Source organism: Dama dama, chromosome 32, assembly GCF_033118175.1.
Source record: "Dama dama isolate Ldn47 chromosome 32, ASM3311817v1, whole genome shotgun sequence".
Taxonomy (NCBI): Eukaryota; Metazoa; Chordata; class Mammalia; order Artiodactyla; family Cervidae; genus Dama; species Dama dama.
In genome coordinates this window covers 31,106,924-31,129,196 of record NC_083712.1, presented here as the reverse complement: position 1 = coordinate 31,129,196, position 22,273 = coordinate 31,106,924, and the positions used below count along the sequence as shown (strand labels likewise).

At 38.4% G+C, this 22,273-nt stretch overlaps 1 protein-coding gene across 1 annotated transcript; it reads right to left on the bottom strand.

Annotated features, from left to right (window-relative positions):
- Positions 1-3,744: 3,744 nt before the first annotated feature.
- Positions 3,745-20,040, bottom strand: ERI1 (exoribonuclease 1). The gene is made up of 7 exons (XM_061134799.1): positions 19,766-20,040; positions 15,710-15,888; positions 14,241-14,451; positions 9,429-9,512; positions 7,987-8,096; positions 6,195-6,309; positions 3,745-4,872 (listed from the first exon to the last, which is right to left on the bottom strand). Exons 1-7 carry the CDS (start codon positions 19,871-19,873, stop codon positions 4,630-4,632), a joined length of 1,050 nt encoding a protein of 349 aa, XP_060990782.1. The 5' UTR covers positions 19,874-20,040; the 3' UTR covers positions 3,745-4,629.
- Positions 20,041-22,273: the final 2,233 nt, after the last annotated feature.

Below are 22,273 nucleotides of genomic sequence, written 5' to 3'. Positions count from 1 at the left end.
AAGTGTGAAGCCAACAGAGCTTGGTCCGTGAGGTTTAAGGAAAGCAGCAGTCTCCATAATATAAAAGTGTAAGGTAAAGCAACAAGTGTGATGTAGAAGCTGCACCAAGTCACCCAGAGGATCTAGCTAATCAATCCAGGTGGCTACACTGAACAACAGACTTTCAATGTAGACAAAACTGTCTTCTGTTGGAAGATGATGCCGTCTAGGACTTTGATAGTCTAGGACTTTGATAGGTAGAGAGAAGTCAATGCCTGGCTTCAAAGCTTCAAAGGGCAGGCTGACTCTCTTGTTAGGGGCTAATGCAGCTGGTGACTTAATGTTGAAGCCAATGCTCATTTATAGTCCCCCAAATCCCATGGCCCTCAAGAATGATAATCTACTCTGTCTGTCCTCCATAAATGGAATAAAGTCTAGATGACAACATGCTTACAGCACGGTTTCCTGAATATTTTAAACCCACTGTTGAAACCTACTGCTCAGAAAACAATTCAAGATATTACTGCTCATTGGTAATGCAGCAACAGCAACATTATTCAACATTGTTTTCATGTCTGCCAACAATAACATCCATTCTACAGCTCGTGAATCAAGGAATATTTCAACTTTCAAGTCTTATTCTTTAGTCCAATAGTCATGTATGGATGTGAGAGTTGGACTTAAAGAAAGCTGAGCACTGGAGAATTGATGCTTTTGAACTGTGGTGTTGGAGAAGACTCTTGAGAATCTCTTGGACTGCAAGGAGATCCAACCAGTCCATCCTAAAGGACAACAGTCCTGGCTGTTCATTGGAAGGACTGATGTTGAAGCTAAAACTCCAATACTTTGGCCACCTGATGCAGAGCTGACTCATTGGAAAAGACCCTGATGCTGGGAAAGACTGAAGGCAGGAGGAGAAGGGGACGACAGAGGATGAGATGGTTGGATGGCATCACCAACTCAATGGACAAGAGTTTGGGTGAACTCCGGAAGCTGGTGATGGACAGGGAGGCCTGGTGTGCTGCAGTTCATGGGGGTCACAAAGAGTCAGATACAACTGAGCGACTGAACTGAACTCAACTGAAGGCTACAGGTGTGATAAACAGAGATTCCCCTGATAGATCTGGGCAGGGTCAATTGAAAACCTTCTGGAAAGGAGTGACCATTCTAGATGCCACTAAGAACATTTGTGAGTCATGGGAACAGGTCAAAGTATCAACATTCACAGTAATTTGTAAGAAGTTGATTCCAATCGTCTTGGATGACTTTGAGAGGTTTAAGACTTCAGTAGAGGAAGTAACTGCAGATGTGGTGGAAATAATAAGAGAACTAGCGTTAGGAGTGGAGTCAGAAGGTGTGAATTGCTGAAATTTCATGATAAAACCAATGGGGAAGAAGTTGCTTCTTATGGATGAGCGAAGAAAGTGGTTTCTTGAGATGGAATCTACTGGTGAAGATGCTGTGAAGACTGTTGAAATGACAACAAAGGACTAAGAATATTACATAAAATTAGTTGATAAAGCAGTGTCAGGGTTTAAGAGAACTGACTCCAGTTTTGAAAGGTGGATAAAATGCTGTCAAACAGCACTGCATTCTACAGAGAAATCATTTGTGAGTCAACTGTGTGGCAAACTTTCATTACTGTCCCTTATTAAGAAACTGTCACAGCCACCCCAACCTTCTGGTCAGTCAGCAATCAAGGTAAGATCCTCCACCAACAAAATGATTAACACTCACTGAAGGCTCAGATGATGACTAGTATTTTTTAGCAATCCCATGTTTAAATTTTTTTAGACATAATGTTATTGCACACTTAGTAGACTACAGTGTAAATATACCAAAAAAGTTCACATGACTCACTTTCTTGTGACAATTACTTTATTGTAGTGGTCTGGAACCAAACCCGCACTATCTCTGAGGTATTACCTGTACATATTCTTCTCAAGCACACCAGGAACATCTCAGGATAGATCATACGTTAAGTCACAAAATAAATCTCAACAAATTTATGACTAAAATCATACCAAGTATCTTTTCTGATCACAATGGTATGAAACTAGAAATCAATAACAGGAGGAAAGCTGGGAAGTTCACAAAAGTGAACTCATATAACTGGAAATTATACATACACTTCTGAGCAACTAATGGCTCAAAGAAGTCAAAAGGGAGCTCAAAAAATACTCTGGGGGGGAAAAATGGTACACAGACACACATGCACACACAGATGGATATTATTGAGCCATAAAAAAGGAAGGAAATCCTACCATTTGTGACAATGTGGATGAACCTGGAAGTTTAAGTGAAATAAGCCAGACGGAGAAAACAAACACATGGTATCACCTATATGGGGAATCTAGAAAAAGAAAAAAAGGCCAACTTCATAGAAACAGAGAATAGAATGGTGGTTGCCAAGAGCTGAAGATGGCAGAAATGAGGCAACATAGGTCAAAGGATATACATTTTCAGTTATACAAAGAATAATTTCCAAGATATAGTATTGTGACCATGCTTAATAATATGGTACTGAATACTTGAAAGTTGCCAAGACCTCAAGCATTCTCATCATCAAAAAAAGAAAAAAAAGCTAACTATATGAGGTGATGTACGTGCCAATTATCTTGATCTTGGTACCATTCCACAATGTGTATCAAATCACCATGTTTCTACTTAAATATATACATATTTATCAATTATTCCTCAATAATGTCTTAAAAAGAGAGTCAGGACAGTAAAGCAACACCAGATAAAACACTTAGTTGAGCCAAAAGGATACTGAAAAGCTTATATTGCTGAAGGTCTTAAAAAGAAATATATATATTAAAAAAAGAAATATAAAATGAGCTTGTTGATACTTGGCAAAAAGAAAAATAGGCAAAGAGATTAGCAGCTGGACTTGAGAACAAAAGAGGAAGGCAATTTAATATATTTCTTTGCTATCCTCAGATTTCTCCCTTGCAAATTTCAGCTCTTGTGAGCAACTCTGGAAGCTGGTGAGAGAGGACTCCAGCTTTGCTGTAGCATGAATTTGATTCTACAGTGAGGTGGCTACGTGGAGAAATTGCCTAGGGAGCATGACTGGACATCCCAGTGTCCACACCTTGCTGGTGATTTGCTGTTTCCAAATATTAATACTTGGCCCTGGCACAGTTCCTCTGTAAGCATTTGAAGGAAATGCTTTAAAATGTCCAGTAATACTTTATGGTATCTTGTATGGTGCTATCTGGGTTATCAAAAATCTTAGTATATATCCCTTTCGCCCCAAGAATTTACTGTTCAAGCCAAAGACACCTAGATGTCCCTGTTTTACTATAATCTGTATGTTTAAGGGCATCACATACATTGTGCCTTCTGTTATCCTCTAATTATTCTTTATTATGCTGATGCTGTAATGACTGCTCAGAGGCAGCAATTCATTCTTTTAAGTTAAACACCTACAGCACTCTGTGAAAATGCCTACTTTCCTCCTATGTATCAGGATTGGAAGACTTTTATAAAATTCATTTGATTATAATGTATAAATCATCAAAATAAAGTAGCATCACAATTACTATTAGGAAGTGAATGAAAAGAAGCAATGCTAATGAAATTGTTCCAGGAAAGTTACAGAGGGAAATCCAATTCTGAAAATAAGTATTTCTAGATAAGGAGAGTTTTACTTTCTCAACTACATAAACACATTTTTGTTTTCAGAATTAGTTAAGAATTAACTATTCAACATTTGGTGGTCACTATGTAAAATCAGTTTTTAACAATATAAACATAAGATATGGTAGAAAGTATTATTCAACTTTATTAACCTCACTCATAATGTTGAATACAAATGCAAAATTAAGTAGTGACCTTGAAAGTCTAAATCAAAGCATGGTCTCTTAGATTTAAGAAATAGCGCAGATATGTCACAAGAGGGAGGGGAACCAAAAAACCAAATCCAAGACCTCAATGATTAATCTATGTATTATAAACTTCAAGCTGTAGCCCTTATATTCCTTTAAATGGTATTTTCTTTTGACTTTCCATTGACATCAGTAACTGAATTTTTAACCAGACCCTATAACCTATCATGAGCCTTCCAGTTATAAAGAAAGAAGAAAAAAAAACAGGCAGATATGTGTACTAAGTACTTTATGAAATTTACCACTCACAGCTCATGTTTACAAATAAGCTTCAAAAATCAAAGGGACTCTGATATTCTTAAAACCCAAAGGCTAGTAGATAAAGGCCCACCTTTCTGATCTTTTCTGCATTTGAAGAAATGATCTGATCTAATGATGCTGATGTAGAAATACATCACATATTTTAACATCAGTAAGATACGACATTTAAGGGGAGAGCCAATAAACCTTTGCATTTTAAACCCAAAGGAACACATCTTGGACACCTTAAATTATAAAATTCAGTTCTAAGCAGGAACTGTTACTGTGTAACAAATACTGCTCATATCAAAAGTGCTGGTGACAAAGAATTCAATATGCCCTCCCACAGAATCTGTTCACATATGTATGCATATACCTATTACTGTAATAAGATTTTAAATGTTTAAGGTGCTTAAATTTTGCACTGCAGGACTAATTCAATAGGTATTCATCTGCTACCTCTTTGTAGCAGCTCCAGTTAGAGTGAATGATCCACAGGCAAAAGGGCAAAATGCTGTTATTTTCTGGAATGCGGCATTTGTGGCGCTGGAGTGCCCTCTATTGGTAGTGACGAGGACACACTCATTAGCTGCCCCGCATGCATCTTCTCGTTAACCCGGAGTTCACATCCATCCTGCAGCATTCGGACTGCTATTCGTGCAATGTTCTTAGAGTCATCAAGACCACTGTGAGGTCGCCCGTCGTAATCCATTCCGAGTTTTTCAAGCATTATTGTCAGCTTAGTTTGGCTTCGAGGAACCTGAAACATGAACAGCTCAGTGAATAACTCTTTAGTATTTTGTAAGTCTCAGTGAAGTAGAAAATAAGAGACTGAAAATTAACAGTAATAGGCAAAATAGTAAAAATTTAGGCAAAGGGCAAATACTCCTAGATCAAATGAAGCAAATAGAATTCTCAGACTTCAAAAAATAAAATCTTAAGAGTTTTAGATAAAAATATAAACAGATGGGAGTCCATAAAACAAAAAGTTTGCAGCTCTGTAACTTAATAAATCATTTATGAAAAGAAATACATTGTTCTGAACATCTACGTTGAAGCCCCACTGTTTTAACCCAAACTAACAGTTTTGCATGGTATTTTTCTGTAATGTATTATTTTAATTGACTGACAAAATTTATACTTTTTATATATCAAATGACACTATCACCAGAGGGAAAAGGCAGCCCACAGAATGGAAGAAAATATTTGCAAATCACATATATGAAAAGGGATTAACATCTAGAATGTAAAAAGAATTCTTAAAATGCAACAACAAAAAAAGCAAACAATCGGACTGAAAGCTGTGAACACTCTCCACAGTCATTAGAAATGTAAACACTGAATAATGATTATAAAGCTAATGTGACTGAGTTAGAAAGATGCAGGGAGGGGAAGGATAGGCAGGAATGGTCGCTGTTTAATGGAGCTAAATCTTCGCTGTCCACTGCAGGAACTCAACAGATAACTCAGACTGAAAACTCAAGAAATAGCATAAATATATAATTTAGAAATAGGAAGGTTAATATGAGAAGAAATAGCTTAAAAAACTACAAATGTTTGGGAGAAATGGAACCAGTACCAGTAAGGGCCATGGGGGAAGACTGCTATTTAAGACCTGCAATATTATTTAGTATTTTAAAAAATTCACACTACACACACATATTAACTTTGCTAAAATTAAAAATCAGTATGAACTGTTTGTTCCAGAAGCAAGCCATATATTTCAGTTTCAAATCTCTGTTACTAAAGATCATCAGTGGACATGAGTTTGCGCAGACTTTGGGAGCTAATGAAGGAAAGGGAAGCCCAGCGTGCTGCAGTCCATGGGGTCGCAAAGTCAGACACGACTTAGCAACTGAACAACAACAATACATATACATTTACCCTGTTTGAGTAACAGGTTGAGTGAGGAAGACAGCTTATTTTTCTAAACTCACATGAACGTAACTATTTAGAATCTGCATAATAATTAATTATATGATCTTCTTCTGTGAAAAGTCCCTAGTAAATTACAACTTCATGTACATGCAAAATACAATAAATCTATCATCAAGAGCAGTATAATCAATATAGTAATCGTACCTTGTAGAAGTTTCCGTATGACTTTCGAATATTGATCCACTTTTTGGCAAAAGGCGGATATTTGAGCCTGCTTAGCTGGCACTGAATGTTCAAGAACTTACTCATATCCCATGAACTTAAGTCGAAAGAGGAAAGAAAACTGAATCAAACACATGCTATACCATTCTTTAAAATAAGGATCTTAAGTCATTCTATTTGTTTTTATTTACACATCATCCTTCTTATATTTACACATAACATCAAGCTCAGAAATCTAACTTCTCTTTCTCCACAATAACTCAAAAATAAACTTCCCCTCTATCCTCTTGAGTATTTTTTCACAACTCTAGAGGAACTACCCAGCTTACTTTTAATGCCAGGTTTATCACATACCCTCAGAGGGTATGCTTCGAGATAAAACAAAAACTACAAACAAATGAACAAAACACCTGAGAGAAACACAGAGAATATCAAGTAGTGAGAACACAATCTGTTCTGCCATAGCACACGCTTCTACAACACAAATCAAGAATCCCGACTGTATCATGTGGAAACTGTACTGCTTCATATATAGTTTTTCCTCAGCCAAGGGAGTCAGAATTGAAGCAGTTGAAATTATACTCTTCAGTAAGAAAGAAAAAAGAAAAATTCTCAACTCAGCTGCTGTAATGGCAAGTGGAGTACTTTTAAGAAAATTAAAAACAAATGCCTGCCCCCACGATCCTCTGGCTTCTGTGTACTTGTAACATCCTCTGAGGTGACTTCCACACACCCCGGGCTGCTTGCCTAGACTGTCCAAATTATCTCTGGAGGTAATCACTGTTTTTGTTAGTCCTCTGGTTACAAAACTGCACAGATTTTGAACAATTTGTCCCAGAATGCAAAGTTTTTACAGAACTGCACACACTGTATTATGACAGAGACACCTGTGTAATTAAGCAGGGACACTACTCATTTATCCCGAAAATCAGTGATAGATTTCTAGAGAGGCTCATCAATGTCTTCATAAATTTTCATTTTTAATCCCTGTTTTAATCGCTCTCATCTCCATACTTGACTTTTCATGTAACTAATGCTTATGAAGCATAATTTCAAGCTCAGCACTATAGTAAGCAATATGGAAGATTCTCAAGTTGTAAAACCTCTTGCTCTGAAAGGATTGTTAATTTCCTTGCAAACATAAATCTTACACACATAAAGTTTAGATATCAGAATATTTAGTCAGATGCCAACATGAATGGTACCTATTGCAGAGGCTATAAGACTTCAACAGAAACATCAACATGAGTTATAATGTATGGAGTAAAACACGAGCTGAGCTTTGAGTAATAAAGAAGTAAGTAGCGAAGGAAGGGAGCCTTCCAGCAGAGAGGAAAGTTGCATGCATACACAGAGGAAGGATAAACCCCTGTGATTCATGTGTCAGCCTGACTGGAGTGAAAAAGAGAAACAGCAGGAGGATTAGCTACATAGGTAGGGTGGGATTAGATGAGAGCCTTGAAAGCCAGACTGAAGAGTTTGGACTTTTTTGAGCAAGAAGTGTCATGATAAAAACAATAAAATTATTTAGATTTTACATATTAATATTTAATCTTCTTCTAGTCCTGGATCAGACTGTTATTTCTTTCCCTCCTCTCTTTGACCCCTAGGACTTAAAAATTTAACTAAGGATGAGGATATGAAAGGAAAACTACTGTCTGCTCTGGGGGCTCCTTCAGGAAATAATATTTTCTGTGGTTATTCTAAAAGTTAGATGAATAAGGATATCTTTAATCTTAAAAAGTAGATTAAGATAAATTTCCTAAATACTTACCCATCTGTTAATATGGAATATTTATACTTTGTCCCTAATTCCTTCAATTTCATCCAGTCAATGACTTTTTTCAGTACCTGAGGGAAGGTATCAGCTCTGTCTACTTGCTCCTGAGGATACGAAAGTAAAATACATAAAAAATCACGGTAGTTACATACAATCCTACAAAATACTCAAGACACAAACACTGGAGGGACATGAAAGAGCAGGACAAAGTCTTATCTATGATGTTTTGAACTCTATGGCTTCTTAGGCTAAGATTCATCCAAAATTCCAATTTTAAGACAACTAAGAATTGTTTATAGCCAAATATTAGGAACTGCTTTCAACTGAAGTATATAATTGTCCCCAAATGAAGATTTAAGATCATCCGTGGGCATTCTCTTTTTTCAGGCCTCAACCTAGTGGCTTCCCAATTCTCCAGAGGGGAGAAAAGGGCCATCTCTTCTCAGCTGAAAGCCCTGGCCCTCTACAGTGTCTCAGCATCTCAAAGCTCACCTCTTTCCAAAACATACTGCATACATCTTCCGAAGATGTAAATCATCCATCACATCACTTTCATACTGAAAATCCTCCAAACACTCCCCAAGGCTTTCCAGACAAAAAAGACATATAAGACCCTTCATGATATAGCTCATCTCTATTACTTCAGCTTTATTTGTGACCATTTTCTCCTCAGCCCATAAGACACCTGAACCATCCTGAACCACTTAAAAGTTCTGCCCTTCACACCTGAAATGCCCAATCATTCTTTTACATTTGTTTACCCATCGTGACTCTGCCCAAGCTCACCAACTTGAGTTTTGCCCAGGATAGTCCTCCGTTCCCTTTGTCAGAGAAGGGTCTTTCTACAGATGCCCATGACACCCTGAGGAAACACCGTCAGTCTTCCTAACTATACTGTGACCACTGTTTTTTTGTGTCAGTCCCCGCAACCTACAATTGCTAAGCGAGCTGAGGAGAGAGACTATCCTGACTATTTCGGTATCCCTCGTAGCTCGGCAGATATTACAGCACACCCTCAAATATTTGCTGAACGAATGAATAAAGCAACTAAGTAAATGGACAAAGGGCCTGCCACATTAGAATACAACCAAAAGTCAGAGACCTAAAAAAAATTAGGCTATATATAAAATCAGGTTGTAAACAGATATATTTTAAAACTTCATCCCCAAGTGCAGCATGGTAACTTAACTTTTTCTTCACTAATGCTCCAAATAAATGAAATGTTTAGATTCATCATTACAACACTTTAAAAGGCTGAAAAAAATCTTATCAGGTGTAAAATGTGCTTTCCTGTTTTCTAAATATTACAAAGCAAACGATCTTTACCAAGCAAGGAAAGTGTCACATTTAATTGTTTACAACAATAATTTTATGAAATAAATTCCTAATTTCAAAACTTCCTTCAAACTCTACAAAAAGGAACACAGAATGATAACCTGAGTAATTCCAGTTAGATTGATGCAGAAGTCAGAAAGTTGGGTGTTAATCTCTGGTCTCACATACTGCTGAAACGTATCTTCCTACAAGGGAAGGACAGCAAATTGAAGTATTTCTATGACTTAAGATACATGACATAATATATGACAACATCAGCCACACTGGGTTCTAACCTTACAGGTGGTTAAGGCAGAGACTACAGTTTTAACAATTTAAGGATAATGCCCTATTCCCAAATTACTCTAATTTTTTAGTTAAAAAATTATGTTTCACACTTTACAAACGTTTAAGATAGAATAAGTATCTGAAATCTTCAAACCAAAGTTTAACCAGAGGAGCAAAACACTGATCATTTTGCTTATAATATTTTGGAAATGTAAAGCCTATTACCACAACCTCTAGTTGAAGATATTAAGAGCTTTTTAAATAACAGAAAGTATGCTGAAGAAATGCCAGTTTTCAGTTACAATAAATTAGTTCAGATTCCTGCTCTCATTCACTAATTAGACCTTATTTTTATATTAAGATTTCACGAAACTGAATCCTGAGTAATCAAAATTTAACTATATGACATGCAGCAGTTTAAAGCGTGGTAATAGCACTAATTATTTTAGCAATGTTTAACCTCTTGAAGAAGCTTTGAGGTTTGCATTCTTATTTTGTGCTCACAACAACTCGGTGAACTCAGTAAGACAGAACTGTGATCATCTGGCTCAGATCTAAGTGCATCTTCCTTTAGCCCAATGCAGCTTCCCTAAACCAGATCACACTAAGTCACTTGTTCAAATCAAGGACAATTTCAAAGTCTTTTAAAGATTTATTGGCAGCAACTATTAATACTAGGCAGCTATGAAGGAAAAGACAAAGAATATTCCTTATAATAGACGATTAAAAAATTAAGAAAAAACAGTGTTTACAAAATTCTTTTTACACACTAGTGTATTAAGCAGATGAATTATCAATAGTTAACAGATTGTAAAAGAGCGAAAGAACAGCAAAGAACATCTGAACTTCTAAAGTTAAGAGACATCCTTTACTTATTAGACATATTTCAAAAGAAAAAATTCTACTTCTTGGATTTCTTAGATAAATGAAGTCTATCCTTTTAAGTGTGACTTTACTTCATTTTACTTCATCCTTTTAAGTATCAGGATTTTATCTCATAATTTTAAATGAAAATCTTAAAAAAAAAAAAAGATCCAATATCTCTTACCATTACAAGCTGGTATTATTTAACATTTGTAACAGAATGATGCCAGAGAACTAACTATGCATTCATTGGCCAAATACTGAATAATTACTTAAATAAATTACATAGCAAGTTAAAAGGTGATGAAGGCTCTTAAAAAATAAGAGTAGATAAGAGGGATCAGAAACACTGGTGTCTGGGGGTGTTCAGACTGAATAGAGAGCCAGTGAGACTTTATTTAGAAAGCAAGAGTTAAGGAAGGCCTGGAAGGAAGGGAGGGAGGAAGGATGGGGGGAGGAAGGAAAATAGCAGCAAGATCTCTGGAGGAAAGGAATTTGAGCTAAAGCTCTGGGAGGTGAGGGGGTGGAGCATGCCTGGCATTTCTGAGAAGCAGCAAGCAGGTCAACATGCTGCAATCAGAGGTAACTAGAGGCCAGATTGTAAAAGGAATGTAACTTTTATTCTGAGTTAAATGGGGAGCCATAAAAGAGCTGTGAACAGAGGAATGAAATCACATGACTTCTATTTTATAAGGAGCACTCTGGTCACTAAAGGGGCTTCCCTCATAGCTCAGCTGGTAAAGAATCCGCCTGCAATACAGGAGACCTGGGTTTGATCCCTGGGTTGGGAAGACCCCCTGGAGAAGGGAAAGGCTACCCACTCCAGTATTCGGGCCTGGAGAATTCCAAGGGGATAGTCCAGGGGTTGTATAGTCCATGGGGTTGCAAAGAGTCAGACACGACTGAGCACCTTTCAGTTTCACAGGTCACTAAATTGAAAACTGGCTATAGGGAACAAGGACACAAGAGAAGCCCGAGAATACTGGAGTGCGTAGCCTATCTCTTCTGCAGCAGATCTTCCTGACCCAGGAATTGAATTGGGGCCTCCTGCATTGCAGGCAGATTCTTTACCAACTGAGCTATCAAGGAAAGCCCTTAGACAGAAACAGAGACTGGTTAAATGGTGAACAAATGCAGTAAACCCAGACAAGAAATCAATGGGGCTCAAACTACAGGCATAGCAGTGCAGTTAAGTGGCTGGTTCTGGATGCACTCTGAAGGCAGAACAAACAAGAGTCCTGATAGCCTAAATGTGTGATGCAAAAGAATAGGAGTCAAGGATGACTCCAAGGTTTCAGGACTGAGCAAGCAGAAGGACCGAGTTGCCAGCCCTCAAGCCAGGGAAGGTTGAAGATAAAACAAGTTGACAGTAAATTCAGTCTGGGACATGTTAGGATGTCTGTTTAGATGTCCAAGTAGAGATGTTAAGTAACAACCTGGATTTTGGATAGAGGATGAGGTCGGAGATATGTATTCAGAAGATATCAGTTTCTATGGAATTTCTAAAAGCTATGGAACTAGATAATAGGCGAGTTCATTAAGGGAGAAAGTATATACAAAGAAGAAGAGCTGGGATTGAACCTATGTCATCCAATACTAGGAAGCGGGAGAAGAGGAAACAGCAAAGGAAATTGTGAAAGGGAGCCCAGTGAGGCTGGCAAAAATGTAGAACAATGAGGGGTACTGGAAGTTCCCTGAAGAAAGTGTTTCAAGGAGAGAGTGGTCAGTTCCACCAGGACTTAGGTAAAGGTCAAAGATGACAAGGAGGAGTGATTTTAGTGGGGCGATGGGATGGAATACATAACTCATATCTACAAGTGGTGGGGACTTAAGAGAATGGGAGGAAACAGAGACAGAAGTGTATATAACTTTTATAAAGAAATCTGCCGTAGATGAACAAAGACACAGGGTAGTTGTCACGGAAGTGGGATCAAGCGAAGGTTTTTTATGGTGTGAAAAATAACCAGTTTGTATGTGATGGGATTGCAGCCATGAAATTAAAACACACTTGGCCTGCTTGGAAGAAAAGCTATGACAAACCTAGAGAGCATGTTAAAAAGCAGAGACATCACTTTGCCAACAAAGGTCCTTACAGTCAAAGCTATGGTTTTTCTAGTAGTTATATACGGATGTGAGAGTTGGACCATAAAGAAGGCAGAGCACTGAACAATCTATGCTTTTGAACTGTGGTGCTAGACAAGACTCCTGAGAGTCCCCTGGACTGCAAGATCAAACCAGTCAATTCTAAAGGAAATCAATCCTGAATATCCATTGGAAGAACTGATGCTGAAACTGAAGCTCCAATACTTTGGCCACCCTGATGCAAAGAACAAACTCACTGGAAAACACCCTGATGCTGGGAAAGACTGAAGGCGGGAGGAGAAGGGCGTGAAAGAGGATGAGATGGTTGGATGGCATCACCAATTCAACAGATATGAGTTTGAGCAAACTCCGGGAGATAGTGAAGGACAGGGAGCCTGGTGTGCTGCAGTCCATGGGGTCTCAGAGTTGGACACAACTGAGTGACTGAACAATAACAACAATGTGATGGAATAACACAGTAGAAAGCAATGAATCATTCATGTCTAAATGTGGGAGGAGAGTGGCAAGAGCCTCATCCATCACTGAGAAAGTAAGACCTAGTGAATTATGCAAGATGATTTTTTTCACAGCTGTCATTTTTTCTTTTAATTGTACCAGAATACTGGAGTAGGTAGCCATTTTCTTCTCCAGGGGATCTTCCCAACCTAGGGATTGAACCCAGGTCTCCCGCACTGCAGGCAGATTCTTTACCAGCTAAACCACTAGGCAAGCCCAAGAATACTGGAGTGGATAGCCTCTCCCTTCTCCAGCAGAACTTCCCAACCCAGGGATTGAACCCAGGTCTCCCGCACTGCAGGCAGATTCTTTACCAGCTAAACCACTAGGCAAGCCCAAGAATACTGGAGTGGGTAGCCTCTCCCTTCTCCAGTAGATCTTCCCAACCCAGGAATCAAACCAGGGTCTCCTGCATTGCAGGTAGATTCTTCACCAGCTGAGCTACCAGGGAAGCCTTCTTTTAATTTACTGACCTTTAATCTGATTTGGACAAGGAATTATTTAAATGGGCTGATTAAGAGGCTTCAAACGGCACAAAGGAAAAATGCTATGTATTTTAATGCACAAAGCCTTTTTATATTTATTCCCAGTGTGTGGCAACTAGGGATACCATAAAAGTGGTACCTCTGTATAGATGAGCTGTTACAATCCTTGGTCAGATTTTACAAGGCAAATGGCATTTATCTGGAGGGATCCTGTTGAGCTCCTGAGCTAACATTATGCATGTATGTTACATGGCTTAAAAGCCAAGGTTACAAGAGTTGTTCGCCCATAAACTTTTCATCAGAAAGTGAACTAGCTTTAAGTTGAAAGGTAATTTCTGTACCTTAGCATTTTTATAGATTAGAGTATATAGTAGTCTACTGCAGTGGTTCTTAACCTTGACTACATACCAACTGAGCTTTCAAGAAAAAAAAAAAAATCTGATGCTAGGGGCCCCACCACAGAACAACTAATATTTGGGACAAGAGCTAGGCATCAGGGAGCTTTGTGTTTTTTTAAGCTACTGGAAAAGGAGAGCAGCAGACTCTGAAATTATTACAGCCCATCTATTAAGAATGAATCAAGAGCAAACACCCCCTCTTTAGAATTCTAACTAAAACAGCAAATGGAATCCTCCACCTTACTAGCCAATCCCAGAACAGCTGCTGATAAAACAAAAATTAAAATATAAATTCACTTACTATTTCTAAGGTATGAGTATTCAGCAAAACAACAGGGAATTCAATTATTTCATGTATGAACTCAGGTGGGTTTCCCTCTTCACAAGTGGCTTCAAAGTCAATAATACAAATGTAATCGTAGTAACTGTCAGCACAATTGCTCTCTTTCAACATCAGCTTCTGCTTCTTGTAATAGTTTTTCAGTCTCTTCTTTAATACATCCTTTACACCTCTATTGAAAATAAGAATAAAATGAACTCTTAGGTGACTTTTACAGACAAGAATGTGAACTCCTACCTGCTGGCACTGGGTTGAACACTGATAGTCACAGCCTAATTTAGCAAATGTTAGCCAAAATGAAGGTAAAGAAAGCAGGAATCAGAGCTAAGTCAGCAACCAACTAATTAAAACAGGACATCTAATACAGCATCAATATTTTCCTTCACATGCAATTTTTCATTTTTGTTGTACAGTATATAAACTATATATTGGTCTTTCATACCAGCAGCTTTGCTGGCATACACCACCTACCTAGCCCTGTTGCCTTATACAATAAGATGACATACAGGATACAAAAACTGTAATTAAGACTGAATTATTCTACTGACCAAACACAAACTTCAGAGAATAAAAATCCAGGCAAGTTAAACAACTTATGCTCTTTCCTAGCTTTGGCTTTTGTAAGTTAGATAACTTAAAAAAAAAAAATCCACGTGAACTTAAAAGTATTATGAGCCTAATATATAAAGTTGAATGCCCTTTAGCTATTTAACTAGGAAAACTAATTTAGGAGACATCCTAAAATAAACCATGTCCAGAAGAACACTGCCATAGCCAGTAGATTCTTAACTGGAAGTAGATTTCTAATTTACCATGGGTAAAATATGATTTAGGAGATTCAGTTTTACAGATTTTTTTTTTTTTTTTTTTTTGGGGCCATGCTGCATGGCATGTAGGATCAAAGTTCCCTAACCAGAAACTGAACCTGCAGTGGAAGCTTCGAGTCTTAACCACTGGACCGCCAGGGAAGTCCCTACAGTTATTTTTAAAATATATGTTCCACAAACAGAAGGTGGGACAAGGTTGTTCTAAACAGATAACTACAGTGGGTAAAGGCAGTCACACTGGTTCATCAAATAGTATGTGTTTCTTCAAAAAATCTAAAGTCCTTCACTGTTACTTGGTTGAGTCCTAGAGGGGCTTGCAAATACAAAATGGTAGTAAAAATAAGAGGATCTAAAAACTGTAACTAATGCGAAGTGACAAGGAAGGCATTTTGGTCACATCACCAATTAGGGACTGTTAAAAAATATGTTCTAATCTTCTGTTTTCCTTTTGAAATTATCACTGAAAAGGAATCTTATCCATGAAAAATCCTGATAACTAATCAGCTGATAATTAATCATTACAGATGATTTTTGTCAGTGTTTTCCAGCTTTTCTAGGATGAACGTGTACTACTTTTGCTATTTGAAAGTTATTTTTAGTTACCTGGTTTCAAGCTTGAATTCTGAAAGTTTGGCTCTGAGCTCTTCCTTACTCATTCGGTTAATGCAACCATTCGTAATCGCAATCTCTTTGTAAACTGGGTCACTGAAATCACTTGCACTGGAGGTAATCAACTTAGATGCTTTTGTTTCTTGGCCATCGAGTCTACACCGTTGCTTTTTCTACAAAAAAATAAAGTGTGGGTATATATAGAGTTTACAGTTAGTATAAGCATCTTAAAGATTAAGGCCTCTTTGTGCTGTATGTTCAATAAAAGGGCAGAGCAAGAAAGATAGATGTGTTTCCAGAACAATTTACCCTGCTCTCTTCTGAGTCATGAGGTATCTTACAAGAAAAGAAGCTAAGTAGAAAGAGCCCTGGTGTTGGGAGTCAGAACAACCTCAGGACAGAGCCCCCAGCTGATTATTTACTAGCTGCATAACCTTGGGTAATTACTTATTAGCCTCTGATCTTCAGTTTCATTATCTATAAAATAAAATAAAATATAATAACTATCTCAAATGGTATTTGGTATTGGTAATGATAAATAGTATGTGGGAGACATCATTATAAGGATTAAATGAAATCAAGTATATCAAGTTCCCAACGCCACACCCACCATGTGCTTAGTTGCTCAGTGGTATCTGACACTTCACAACCCCATGAACTGTAGCCTACCAGGCTCCTCTGTCCAAGGAATGTTCCAGGCAAGAATACTGGAGTGGGTTACCATTGCCTTCTCCAGGGGATCTTCTTGACCCAGGGATTGAACCCACAACTCCTGTATTGGCAGGCAGATTCTTTACCACTGGCATCACCTCAATGGAAAAACCCATACCTACCATGGCTATCAATAAATATTACCATCACAGACTGAAGGTCAGACCTTTTCACAAACAATATTCTAAAATTTACAAATGAACCAATTTTTAAATAAACTTTTACAACACTTAACACGTATAAATGAGTATATTCCTGAGAATTTTTAGCCTGACTTCATTTCACAAAGTTAACAGAAACTGGCCAATATAAAAATAAAATGGCCAGAAATCTAATCCAAAACATGTTATTACCCAAAGCAAAGATCAAAACACATTGTTTCAAAACACACAATTTCCAAAATTTACATACCTATATATATATAGATTATTCAGAACTATAGTTACTACATTATAAACTGTTCTTTCTTTCTTCAATTAAAATTCAAGTTGAGAAAGACAATTCGACTCTAATCACTCCACAGGTAACCCCCAAATTACTAAAATGTTAAGCTCCAAAGATTCATTTACAAGTTATTTTCCACATGCAATGTCACAAATATTAGGTATGTTCCAGAATTTTCAAAAGTACTTTGGAGTTTACTAGCAATCTATACAAAACTTGTTAGTTGTAATTTACTATACTGTCCCCATGTGAACTTTAATTACACATTAAGGAAGGATAACCATGGAAAGGCCACAGTCTCTGAGTCAGGACCAATCCTGATGACTCAGGGACTATTTCTCACTCTTAGCTCTCCATTTAATGTAACACACGTTTAGCAGACACTGTACTAGAAATACTCACTCCCATCTCCTCTGAGGAAGAGGTCAGGAATTCCAATGTATGAACTGTCCGTAAAATGAAGACTAATTATATTGAAGTTACTTGATAACAAATGTTTTAGAAACCTTATTTCACAGATCTTTGACTAAAGGTAAAGAAAATAATTTGCTTTCAATAATAAATTTACACTTGGCTATTTTATCATTAGAATATAATCAGGATTCCTAATTCACCCTTTGTCTTTACACTTACAGTGAATTTTAAACTCCATCTTCAATCAGGTTAAAATTTAGGTTCTACACTGAACAACAGTTTCCCTACCAAAACAGATGTTTCAGTCAATTTAAGTGAATTTTCTCTTTGGCTAAGTCCTCTCTCCTACTCACATGCTTTATTTTTATCTAACTGTAGTTACAAAAATTACCAACAAGTAAGAGGCCTCTTCTAAATGTTATAAATCATGATTTCAATAAAGAAAGTTGTCTCCTCTCCTGGGTCCAACTCTAGTCCTCCTCCTTCAGTGAAGTTCAGGACACGGTCAAGGTGCACTTCTCACAAATTTCAGTCTACACAAACTTCCAAAGAAAGTTATTCAAGACAATCCACTAAGAAGCAGAAAGAAAATATTTAAAACCCTATATGTATTGTTAATCTACAAAAACGCAAGGTTAGTTTACCAAGCAATACACAGATTGACAATGGTACCCTCCCCAATGTCTGAGTCCATCTGTCCAATGTCATAAAGTATCAGCCATACAATGAGCAAAGTAAGGAGACTCCACAGTATAGGAAGGAATATTCAACTTCATGATACTGTGACATTTTGCAATTTTCATATGTCCCAGTAAATGGTTACATAGATTATATTATCTCAAATAAGAGAATCTTTACAATATGGAAGCGACCATGATCAAAAGAAACCTTTTCTGTGGCAAGAACATTTAGGAAATAGATGTTTTAGAAACATTTCCATTATTTTATTGCCCCCCAAACCCCTGCATATTACCTATTTTTTTTAAAAAGCCTCTGAATCTACACATTAAAGAAATCAGAAGCAGAATTAAACTTGATTAAAATCTTTCCCAAAGAAGAGTTCTGATGAAATTTGAACCTACTTCGTTAAAAACATAAAAATGTAATACTTATTCATTTGTGAAAACACTTTTGTTGATATAAAGGATAATGAAAATCTACTTAGCTGAAATCCAAACTTGCTTACTTAAGCCTGAAAAAAAAAGGACTGTATCATCATTTATTAAAAGCATCCAACAACAGGTTTTTAACAAATATGACAGTCACTAAAACCAACCAGGAACACAGATTCAGGCCTTGAGTCACTATAGCTCAGTTCTGTTTTGTTTTTAGCTCAAAGTTTTAAGACATTTAAATAAAGTGTATTCAATCACGCTACTCTCATTAAACATAAACTTTTAAAAATTATTTTTGTACAACTCACATGACTATGTTATTGACAGTATCTTAAACTGAAGAAGGATGGCAGAGTAGAAATGGTTCTTTAGAGAGAAGAGATATGGAGGCTTCTCTCAAAGTAGCATCATAAGGTGAACCAGATAACTATTCAAAGACTCCAGGGCAAAGAAATCACACAAAAGACCTTTAACAAGAAAGACCACCCACCATAACACCAGGATGGTGGCCACTGAGAGCAAGTGGGAAGAGGTACAGCTAACAATGGAGGAAGGAGCCGAGTCCAGGGGCCGGCAAACTGAAGACTTAGGAGGGGAGAAACCCAGTCAGATTCATGTTACTAAAGATTATTCCAGCTGCTATGTGGAGAATTGGCTGTAGGTGGAAAGAGCAAAAGTTAGGACGCCTCCTCCAACTACCCACACTACGAGGCACTCAGTATTTGTATATTATTAATAGAAAATGACCAGTTTTGGTATTATTTACAGTCTGCAGCTAGTCAACAATAATTATACCTATCAAAGAAGATGATTAAAGACGTTTTAAGACCGTCTTTACAACTTTGTCACTGTAGGATCTACCACTGAGCTGTCAAAATCATTAACAACATCACTCATACATTATGTTTATACGAAGCAGGAGTAAAATGGTCCAAAAACCATAGACAAAGTCCCAGCCAACAGGCACAGTTACCTTCTGCCGAGGCTGGGAGATGGCCTTAAAATCTTAAGGAGTGATATACTTGGAGCTGAGGTGAGATTTCTAAACAAAAACTACCAATTACAGACTAGGGCTACCCGGAATGACGATAGCAACCGTGTAACCGATTGTTAACTCAGAAAGTTTAGAGCAGAATTCCCACTCAGAACGTCTAAAACCTCAGTTCGCACATTCAGTTCGTCTGGGCTGTTGACTTACTTCCAGACGGTACCTGGAACTAGAAAGGGCTCAATGACAACTACCCCCAGAGAACGGCTCCCGCAGCTGAGGCCAGGAAAGGCGGCCAGGGCTAGGGTCCCAGGGCGCACGGGCTGCGGTTCCCGCGGGAAACACTCTTAATTCAGGGGCGCGCGGGCAGATTCTTACCTCGGGATTCGGACGCTGGGCTTCGTCCCCGCACTCCGACCCGGGAGACGCGCGACGCGCGGGAGCCACGGCCTCGCCGCCAGGCTGGAGGGTCTGCTCATCCTCCATGTCGCGTGTCACGTCAGAAGGGAGCTGCTGGAGCCCGCCACTCGCTCACTCTCACCCGGCCAAGCCCGAAAGCCTAGCCTTTCTCCGTTGAAAAATTACCGGGCTCGCGTTCCCGCGGCGGCGGCCACACAAACTCGAGCGGGTACCTCCCACTTCCGGGAACGTGAGGCGTCCAGACGCCGCGCAGGCGCAGTGAGCCGGCGCGCGGAACGCGAGGGCTTCCGTCGACCGGGGCTGGAGAAACTAGGAGGGAGGGGCAAGAAGAAAGGTGGGAGGGGCCAAGCGGGAGGGAGGCGCGCGCGGGAGAAACAGGACGCTGCCGGCGCGGAGTGGAAGCGGCGCCGGGGTCCGGACTCTGGTCCTTGGAGCAGCCCACCAGAGGAAATGATCCATCACCAACTCCTGAGAAGTAAACGAGGAGTGCCCTAGTGAGAGGTGAATTTTAACCACAGAAAATAACGTTTATAAAACAATCTGCGTTTTCCACAAGGCATTTAAGACGCCTACTACTGGACAAGAAGAAATGGGTCTGGGACTTATTAAGAAACTGAGCAATGTGAAAATAACTGTTTTCAGACATCGGACGGCAGGCAGATCCAGTCCTTTTACCTGAAAGAAGAGAAACAAATGAGATGATCCGGGTATGACTCTGGGTCTCTGTCCAGAGGCAGTTTCCAGTTTGCAAGTACAAGGGGAACTTAAAGAGAGCATAGGGTCTCCCTGAGAGGACAGGTCTTACCGAATGGAGTAGACGGGGATTGGATTTTGGGGAGACCAAATTGCTTGGAATTTATGAGGCCGAGTTCATGGAGAAAAAGCTTCAGAAATCTGCATCTTTAACTGAATAAAAATCAGTGAATATGTTCTGTGACTATTCTACAAGGCCAGGAAAGAGCAATTATGGGGGAGCAGTAAGCCAAACAATTTTCAGAGTTCACAGGACTAGCAATCATTTGCGTTCCCTGGAGCCAGAGTGGGGAGACTGTTGAATACAGTTGTTGAATGGAATATGCAATAGAGACCCTCGAAGTGTCATGCCTTAGTAGTGACATAAACTAGCCCTAGACTCTGGGGTCTAAAGGAAAAGCTATTGTAGACACCTCAAAAGCTTAAAGAGAAAATCTTAAAAGCAGTAGTGAAAAAAGGCACATTATGCACAGAGTAATAATAGTAAGTTTTCATAGACTTCTCATTAGAAACTGCAAGCTAAAAGAAAATGATATGACAACTTTAAAGTGCAAAACAAAACTGTCAACTTGGAATTCTGTACTCAACAGGATGAAACAAAGACTTTTTCAGACAAGTCCAGGAAAGCCACATCCTGAAGCAGAACCATCCCAGCTGACTTGCACACTTTGGGAGGAAGAAAATTAAATGCTTATTGTAAGCCACTAGGATGGTTTGTTATTCTGCATTATTATAAAAATAATGAGTATAGGATCACTTCAAGGCCCATGGCAGTGGGTGAGGACATATAATTCCCTAACGGCAAAAGGGACACAATTGGAAATCTACCACCAATTTTTTACTTCTGAAATCACCTGCTTCTTTCTAAGTGGACTGTATTTTTTCTCTTGTAACTGCAGACTCACCTTTGTGTTTATAAACAAAGGTTTATAGACTTAAAAATCACAAAGATTTCTAAGGCACAGCTCTGATCATCTCTTTTTCCTAGGGTTTATTTGTTTGGCTCACCTTTGTGTTTATAAACAAAGGTTTATAGACTTAAAAATCACAAAGATTTCTAAGGCACAGCTCTGATCATCTCTTTTTCCTAGGGTTTATTTGTTTTCTCTTCAGATAATGATTGTGAGTCCTGACATACAACTACAGAAAATTAATAAGAATTGCTAATTGCATCTCTCTCAAAGGAAAAACGATCCAGTAAACACTTATCAGGATTCACAATGTGTGAACATTAGTAAGTGCTAACTACAAATTTTCTGCTTGAACTTTTTGATTTAATTATTGTATCTCAGTTGTTAAGTAAAGAAGATTCACTACCAAGGATTGGTTGATCATTTCTCTACACTTCAGATGATGAGCTTATACCTTAGTACTGTTGCCAGTATCTATGGGAAGGTTAAGATACAATAACCATTCACTTATTCAACAAAGATTTATGGAGCACCTTCTACCTGCCAGGAATGAGCACTGAACAAAATGACAAAAACTCTGCATGAATTTATGTTCAGGAAGTGAAATAAAGACAACAAACAAAAGAAATAAGCAAAACATTTACATATGGAGGAAAATTAATCAGGTAAGAGGAAGGTGGGGATGATTCTGTGGGAAAGGGTCTTGGAATTGTAAATAGTATGGTTATGGGAGGTCTGTCTGATGATGTGCTACTTGGGCAAAGCCCTGAAGGAGGGAAGGAGCCAACTGTGAGGCTCTCTA